Source organism: Sinocyclocheilus rhinocerous, unplaced genomic scaffold, assembly GCF_001515625.1.
Source record: "Sinocyclocheilus rhinocerous isolate Xijiao unplaced genomic scaffold, SAMN03320098_v1.1 scaffold1043, whole genome shotgun sequence".
Classification (NCBI taxonomy): Eukaryota; Metazoa; Chordata; class Actinopteri; order Cypriniformes; family Cyprinidae; genus Sinocyclocheilus; species Sinocyclocheilus rhinocerous.
The window spans coordinates 905774-915431 of NW_015642610.1; the positions used below are offsets into that span (position 1 = coordinate 905774).

At 36.5% G+C, this 9658-nt stretch overlaps 1 protein-coding gene across 1 annotated transcript in view; it reads right to left on the reverse strand.

Moving 5' to 3' along the window:
- The window catches only part of LOC107756295 (uncharacterized protein KIAA0825-like), a 147473-nt gene that overhangs the window by 98456 nt on the left and 39359 nt on the right, over positions 1–9658 (reverse strand). Inside the window, 5 exon segments of the mRNA XM_016573328.1 lie at positions 480–605; positions 727–909; positions 3854–4026; positions 4029–4046; positions 7743–7893. Of these exon segments, the coding sequence (XP_016428814.1) occupies positions 480–605; positions 727–909; positions 3854–4026; positions 4029–4046; positions 7743–7893 (651 nt within the window).

Consider the following 9658-nt stretch of genomic DNA (forward strand, 5'->3'; position numbering starts at 1 on the left):
ATATATATATAACATAACATATAATATAATATAATATAATATATATTACATTTTAAGAATATACTGTTCTTTTGAACTTTTGGTTTCCACAAAAATATTAAGCAGCACGACTGTTTTTAACATTAATAATAATAAAAAATGTTTGAGCAACAAATCAGCATATTAGAATGATTTCTGAAGGATCATGTGACACTGAAGACTGGAGTAATGATGCTTAAAATTCAGCTTTGCCATCAAAAGAATAAATTGTATTAATCTGATATTAATAATATTTCATAATAATACTCTTTTTACTGCATTTTTTACCAAATAAATGCAGCCTTGGTGAGCATAAAGACGTATTTATAAAATACCCCGAATTTTATGTAGTGTAATTCAAACTATAAGACATCTCTGGGGGGGAAATGGCATTAAAGAGTTAATCACGCCAAGTGATTACGGGCTGAACACTTTTATTTGTTGCTTAGTGCTATCAGTACCTCAGCAGCTCCTCTGTGAACAATGTTGGGTTGATTACGCTCAGCCACTTTGTTTCATGACTGTTCACTCCCTCTGGAAACTTTGGAGTTCTGCTGGTTCCTCCACCGCAGCCTCCCTGAAAAACCCTGGCGAATAAAATAAATATATAAATATATACAGTAGAGAGGGGAATACAGTTTGATCAATGTGCTAATCTTGCATCTCTAAATCACAATAATCCAACAAGTTTATTCAGACTCGTGTCACCTGTGCAGCTCTGCTGGAGGTGATGTAAGGATGATCAGTATAGTCAGCAGTTGGTTACACAGGCTGTGTATGGACCACATCCAAAATCCATGAGCTGCATCAGGCCTTAGCAACTCCCCCACAGAGTCACACACACTCCACATCAGATTCTCCACGCACAGCAGAATAGCTGTAATATCAACCCTGGGGGAGGCAATGAGACACCACATATTAGGAATAACTCAGCTGCACACACTGTGTCCTAACCAAGATTTTCTAGCAAAAATCAAATGTGTTTCTGTGTAATATGCAATACCGTTCAAAATTTTGGGGCTGGTAAAACTTTTTAAATGTTTTTGAAAGAAGTCTCGACCAAAAAACTGAAATATTATCACAATGTAAAATAAAGTTTTTTAATTAATTTTTAATAAGCACTTTATTCCTGTAATGGCAAAGCTGAATTTTTAGCTGCCATTACTCCAGTCTTCAAAAATCATTCTAATATGCTGATCTGGTATTAAAAAAAAAACATTTATTATTATTATTAATGTTAAAAACGGTTGTGGCTGCTTAATATGTTTGCGGAACAGTTTGAACAGTAATGTAAATGTAAAAAAATAGGGAAAATCGGCATGAACAATAACATATCCAATATCAACCACTAACCAATGGTATCGATATTGCGTCATGCATCTACTTTCAATTACATATGTATCAGTGTATGTCCTGCTCAGTTCAAACCACTGAATCATGTACTTCTGTACAGTCTCCAGAGAGGTCATATTACCCACGTTGGTTTCCCTATCAAACTCAACTTTTCATCATCCACCACCATGTTCTGCTTTATAGCACAGTGAAAGTTCCCCTTTCACCGGATAGGAGAAAAAGAGAAGGGAGCAGAGGAAAAGTCCATCTGCCTGGCAGACTCTGAGCTCACCCGGCACTGAAGAGCTCATAACCGGGTGTCCTTGCAGCAAAGCTCATCTGCTCAAACAAAAAACTCCCTGCGGCCCTGGGCGATCTGCTCTTTCTCATCAGTCCTGAAGTGGAGGGGAAGCGTGCTCTTGTGGCATCTTTAACCACTTTAAGTATGTGTTAATGCAACGCACAAGGCCTGGGCGGTTGGGCCCGGTCTAGCATGAAAGAACCAGGCCCTCCGCCAGGCACTGAGGCAGGGCCATGTGCTAACAAAGAGAGACTGTTCTACAAATCTGGAGATCTGCATTGACCCTCGGGGCCGAACACTGGCATAATCACTAAAGCATTCAACACTGTCTGCTAAGCCTGAGGTTCCTGAAGGTGGGCTTGTGCTTCTCAGTGCAGCAGAAATACGGTAAGATCCTTCAATCAGACAGCATGGATGACTGCTCTCTGTTAGAATGTGCTTGAGTGTGACCGCTGACCACAAAATGTAGGCGGGTGACTTTAACCATGCATGCCATTTCCTGCATGACCCATCTCCACAACGCAACAATCGAATGCACATGAATGTTACATGCTACACAAAATGTTATGTGTGACCCTGGACCACAAAACCAGTCATAAGGGTCAATTTTTTAAAATTGAGATTAATACATCATCTGAAAGCTGAATAAATAAGCTTTCCATTGATGTATGGTTTGTTAGGATAGGACAATATTTGGTCGAGATAAAACTATTTGAAAATCTGGAATTTGAGGGTGCAAAAAAAACAAAATATTGAGAAAATCGCCTTTAAAGCTGGCCAAATGAAGTCCTTAGCATATTACTTATCAAAAATTAGGTTTTTATATATTTATGGTAGGAAATTTACACACACATTTGGTACTGTTAACAATAACAAAAAAGTAAAATAAAAATGATCATATGTATAATAACTATTTATTATTATTACACACACACACACACACACACACACATATGTAAAAGAACAAAACAAATTGTAGAAATACATAATATAGTAAAATCATAGAATATACAAAATGATAGGAAATGGTACTGCAGTAATATAAAGGCTGAATCAATGAATGAATCAATGACTAAATAAAAGTTTGGTTATTTTAACGAAAACAAATAGGATAGATATTATATTATATGATATATACACTCACTGGCCACTTTATTAGGTACACCTTGCTAGTACCGGGTTGGACCCCCTTTTGCCTTCAGAACTGCCTTAATTCTTCGTGGCATAGATTCAACAAGGTGTTGGAAACATTCCTCAGAGATTTTGGTCCATATTGACATGGTAGCATCACGCAGTTGCTGCAGATTTGTCGGCTGTGACTAACTATGGCATCTGCATCTGGCCTGCATTAGGGCCGTGAGTCTGGGGGTCTGGTGGCTGCAGTAATGTATTAACTGTGTTTGTGTGCATCTAACACATGAACGAAAACTGAAAGGCCACGCTAGCCTCATTTGGGTGAGCCGCAACAACTCCCAATATTGTGTGAGTTATGTGTTTTTCTTGTAATAAAATGTAAAAATGGGCTCAGGAATAAAGGTACAGAGCACTATGGTGATGTTTTTCATGTCTCATGCAGTCTTGTGTTACAAATATTTTATTATATTATTATAAATAAGAAATATTAGTATTATTAATAAGTAGTATTATTTTTTTGTATTCTTCCTAATATTATTACTATTTATTTAATTTGTCTACTGTCAAACACACACAAAAAAAACTCTCACAAAGGTACACAAAGTAACTAATCTGGCCATTTCTGTGATCGTGTAAATTTGAATGAAATTAAAATAAACATTTTCCCAAAACATTAAAACTGGAATTGGCTTTGTGCTACATTTTTGGGCTGAATCAATGAATGAATCAATGACTGGTATATATACAAACAAACCGAATCAGTACAATAAATTAATTACAAAAAAAATGCCGTATATTAAATTAAATCATACAATAAGTACGATTAGGAAATTGCATTGTATTAATATAATGGTGGTGAGAAAAAAACTGTAACACATACAAATGCACACACTGACACACACACACTCACACACACAAAGAAGCAGCAAAAAAATTCTGTCTATGGAAGGGAATGGAATTGTGAATGGAATCATCAAGGAACTCTATGTTTCCTATTCCCAGCTCACACAATTTAAAAAGTAACAACAGCTCTAATGTAAAAATGTGGCAGGTCTTCATATCTGGTACCTGATCTGGGAGAGTCTTTTGTAGGAGGGTCGCGCTCTTGAGTACCTCTGAACTAAGACCTCCAGGGTCTCACACAGCACCTGGGCCAAGGTCTGCCGGGCTTGTGCGAGGGCAACGGAGCCCCAAAGGTCACTGCGCAGGCCTGTGAGAAAATACTGCCACATCTGGATGGAGAGAAAGAACACCTTTCACCCTGAAAAAAAGGTGGAGGAGACAAAAAAATAGACAATGAAAGACTGGTAGAGATATGATGATGATGATATCATGGCAAATAAATACCAAAAAGAATAGAAAGGAAAAGACAGAATGTCTTTCCAGGCAATCTTTCTCTAGACCACCTGCACGCTGCACCTGGACCCCTCATTACCACAGAGAGAGAGAGAGAATGCATGGATACTTTGAAGTTTTATCTGGATATTCAATCACTGCTCCTCTGAACATTACCCAGACATACATGCACACTGAGTCAAGATGGCAGAGGTAAAAATGACCGGGTCATTCCTGTTATGCAGTACATTTCAAATCTCAGCACGTGGGACTTAATATGTTGGATGAAATATCATAACTTTAACTCATGATTTTAAAATGGAAATCACAATGTGTAAATGTTTTTTTCTACTGCACAATATGACAATTAGGTGAACATAGGAGTGAGTTTTTAAATCATTTCATTACTCAAGTTTAGGCAGATGTTGCTATTTTTACCAGCAACATAGCATATCTATCTTTTAACATGAACAACTGTAAATTTAATAAGACATACTCCAGATGTTTCTGCAATTTTTCTTTACTCCGTTCACAAAAGATTATACAAAAGTTCTTTGAAATATTGTTTTAATCAGATTTTACAGGCTTTTCCTGTGTCAGTAAATTTCACTTTCCATCCTGTTAGTCTTTTGCAACATCCCTTTAAATAATAAAAGCCAGTTGACATCATCCTCCAGGAAGTGCTATAATTTTTGGCCGGTGAAAAACAGCATAAACATGAATAAGTCTAAACAACAGATTTGATGAATTATGTGATGTTTTGTGGTATTAGCTGTTTGTTTGTTTTTCACTTTAAAACAGGTTTTCAAACTTGTTGATGATTCCAAATGAGTACTGTATAAGACAAAATGTATTCTTCTATGCATTTATATACTAATTTGTATTTAAATTTGGGTACATTTATATACATTTATGTCTTTTAAAAACACCATGAAAGAGTAACGGTATCAAATTCAGTAAATGTGTTAAATATTATTACTACACGTTAAACATATTTAATAAATATCTTAAGGTAACATTTTAAATTTTCCAGCAACTTCCTAAGGCTCCTTGGGCCAAAAAAACCTTTGCTCTAAAAAAATATTTTTAGATAAAATTACAGAAATTTGTATAATGTTAAAAAATATAGAAAATTAACTACAAATTTATTTCTGTAACATTTCTGTAAACTAACTTTGAGGGAAAGCAACAACAAACCTTAGGTTCCATCCTGTTAACTCCAATCCTGTTAGCCACAATGAACAAAAATTAATTGTGCAAATGATCAAGTTTAATCCTCTGCTCAAGAAGCCTTCACTGGATCCTTCTGTCCTAAAAATTTTTTCGGTAAAAACTTATTTGTTTTCCTTAGTGTATTGACTACTGTGATATGGTAATTTTTAAACGTGCGGTTTTAAATTTTTGTCTGGTTTGTTCTCTGTGTATGTGGTAAAATTGTTGCTCTTCTGGAAATCACTTTGGTTAGCCTGGTGGCTCTTGTATATGTGCTCTACAAATAAAATGAACTTGAACTTGAACTTTAAATTAAAAATAGGTTTTAATGAAAGTTTAAGTGTATTGTAAATTATTTCTGCACTTAAATTATGACAATATTCTTTTTTTTTAAGTTACAGAGAACAAAGCTAGTGCATAACAGGAGTAAGATGACTGATCTAAAGGGTCAGACTTATGTTGCTGAAATGCTTTAGAATTTGTGATACTGTACATGTTAAACAGCTCAAACGGAGAATCAAGAACTAGAAATACAATTCAGAAAAGGCAGAAATGATAAAAAGGACGAGAGACTCTGGTTTCCTAAGAGGCTAATTACTTTCAGGCAAAGAGGAAGCAGCATTAGGAGTTCACAGTGTGACCAAAGAGAGATTATTAACAACCATGTACTACATCTCCTAATGAGAGCTGGGACGTGGTCCACCAGAGAGCCACGGCTAAGTCAGCCATAGAAAGAGACACACAGGGCCATGACCACACGCCCGGACCCAGGGATTTAGTGCTAGCGACCGGGCCTCTGGAAGCGCTCGGCCCTGTGGCATTTGCTCAGGAGGAAATGAAATGGAGGGATGAATGAAAGAAAGCAAAAGAGAGGTGGGGGAAGAGGGGATACAGGTCAACAGAGGCGCAGACTCACAGAGCCAGCTGCACACCTGCGCACAGCAGGCCAGTCTGCCCCACAGCCCTGCAACGGGCAGACGTGTGTGTATTCATCTGTGAGAGCACTTATGTGTGCGCCGATATCTTAATGGAGGTAAGGTTAGGGCTAGACACAGATGGTTGAGTCTAACGCTACCTCAGGGCACTGCAAGCCCCATAGAAAAGACTTGAGGAAGGGACTTTATGAGAATGATATAGCTAGAAACTCATTATAGCAATATACCTAGAAGATTATTTTTCATATTAATATCCCTACGAAATTTTATATAAATATCAATACTCATTATTCAGTCTGAAACGCTTAAAGGTTTGATTTTAATTTTAATTAACAATTTTTATTTATTTATTTTATCAACAATTGCAGCCAAATGAAATCAAAATTCTTACAGAATAAATAAATAATCTAGTTAAAAATAACCAAGGAATACTTTTCAAACTGTTTTTCACTAAATGAACGAAATTTCTTATTATTTTTTTACCATTTCTATAAATTTACACAAATGTATCAATTATCCACTATTTGCCTACATATTGTTTTATATTTAAAACACCTCAATAATACAATTTAATTAAAATCTTTATTTGATTAAAATTCATTTAAATCATTTTTGGATGATGATGTAAACTAACTGAAAACGTTGATTGAATATGTTGATATTAAAAGAAATTAATAACTCCATATCCAATCTAATGAAAAATGACGTTTTAAATAACTTTCCCAAATAATCCTCCATCTTCCGTTGGTCATCAAAACAGATAGACCTGCAAACAAAACAAAAACAAAAACAAAACAAGACACATTTAAAAGCGTTCCAACATTCACAATGCTAAAAAAAAAACTAAAAAAAACATCATAAATATATATAGTGTATATTCCCATATAGTGAATAGTGCCCAGCCCTAATGAATATTAACAAATAAAAAAGGAAAGAAAGACAAGAGGGTTTTACACAAACACATACTGGTTCTATTAAATTTGTCAGGTTGGCTGAGACTGGGATATTTGTGATTGGTTACAAATGTGCACAACATCCTCAATCATTTTAAATAAGTAAGATGTTTTGAACGCGATCATAAAAAAATGCTCTTTAGTATGGCAGCACTAAGGCTGGATGTACACACCTGACTCCTTTTATGACAGCCTGAGAGAAGTCAACTAAATAGTCAAGGACAACGCGCAATAGCAGCATGCAAATCCAAGAATTTAAGAGGGAGCCTACTTAAGAATACAATAACACAATTTATCATTTATTAACCAATGTCACAGCATTTCAGTACAGATACACTTATGATCGGAATGTGAATATGCAGTGTGATTTAACCACAGCTTTGTCCTTGAGCACAGTTTAGAGGTACAGGATGTTTTGTCTTCCAATAACCTAACCCAACCCTACAAAAATGCCTTCAACAGGCTTACACGTAACATGAACTATTATTGAAATATTGCCAGAAAAGCTACAGCCATCTGTACCTCGTAAAACGGGTTGGGGTCACTCCAGTAGTGGCTCTCGGCATCCTGTAGTATACTAGTGGCACACACATGGACGCAGTAGCTGGTCAGGTGATCGTGCAGGGCTGCCATCACATCCTGGCTTCTCTGAATGGGCAGCAGAGTTAGAGGCCTGGGGTTGGAGACATCAAAGACACAAAGCCTGGTTTAAGGCAAAAGCGGTGTAGTTTACAGGTCAAATAGCCACTAAGTGATTAATATCTGCAAATGGCTCCTATTATTACCTGTCAATCATTCAACACCTCATTCTTCCTCGCCTAATATTTTCTCACTCCCTCTCTTCAAGTACAAGGCCACACATACGGTCCGATACCCCTTTCTGTATGTCTTTCTGTCGCTCATTCTTGGCTATAACCTTACAAATACATAAGTGAAAAGTTATGTCAGAGCCCACCAGCTCACATACGTCTCAGTCCGGTTCTTTACAATCCAATTACAGCATTTTAGTAAATCTGGCATCCATCTGACAGGCTGCCTGGCCAGGGAAACCTGGGCTTGACAAAGTGTACTATAAATCGGTGAACTTTAGCAATGCTCACCCTCTCCAAACACTTTTCATTTTAAGAAAAATGCACAGGTCAAACCCAAGCTGAGATTTTTTATATACCATTTTATGTTCAATTTTTTTTTCATCCAAGGAGAGATTTGGAGTTATTTATGAAATCAGGGGTACCACAGCATAGAGGATCAGACTTCATTATCATTCCTAACACCACATCCACGAAAAGGTGGAAATAAGGTACAGCTTTTGAATTATTGATGAATGTACTTGGGCCACACATTAAGATCTTAATCAAGTGTTTATGCATTTGAAAATGCAAATACATGCAAATAAGAAATTGTATAACATAAAATGAAAAGGAAAACATAAGATTTCACATTAAGATTCTGGCTAATAGTTTTTTTTTTTTTTTTTAAGTGTTCTTCTTTTTGTATGAATTATATTATAGTGTATTGAGCATAAACCACTCTAAATCTGGCTAGGGTTTTGTTTAAAAATTAAGAAAGAAGAAAGAATATATTCAGAATATATTCAAAATAAAGTTTTGCTTCTGCTTCTTGCAGTAATTACAGGTTTTCAGTAAATTTGATCTTGTTTTACGGTCTCAGCTGTTGCTTTTTTATTGAAAAAGAAAAAAAATGGTGCTTTATAGAATGAGTATAACTCATATGAATATAAATAATAATAATAAAATAATTAAAGGGGTCATAGGATGCTACATGCACTTTTACAAGTTGTTTGAACTGAAACAGTGTGTGTACACAACCACTTTATAATGATAAAAATCCACCCAGTGGTTTTTTTTTTAATCTACTAAAATCTTCACCCCTTTCTCAAATCGAGTCGATCTCAGATGCTGTGTGACGTCACAAAAACAGGCCCCTCCCACGATAGTTTGATTGACAGTAGCGTTTCAGCACAGACTGGACTGGTGTCTTACCTTAGACCCACCCTGAGTGAGCTGTCATCAGTCTGCCATTGTTTCACCGCCGGAGCAGATGTAGACAAGAATAACTCCTAAGCGATTGAGGTGTTCTGTTGTTGGATGTAATAATGAACATAGCAGTGTGTGTTGTGATTGGTTAGCTGGGCCAGTGTGTGCCGTGATTGGCACGCCTTGGCGCCTGGTCGGGAAATGTCATGCGAGCTTCAGTGTAAATATTGCGTCAAAATCAAATCAATTTGAGCGTGATTTAAACCCGTATGATTGTAACCGCTCTAAGTTCGTCTGCCTCGGGAAAGCTAGCGTGTCTGCGACATAGTGATAACACTCGTTGCCTTCTCTAGTGCAGCTCAGCCAGGTCTCGTCCCATTCGTCGATATTTGTGATATCACAAATCCCGGAAAATATGCGTTGTAGTCCAAACGAGTCGTT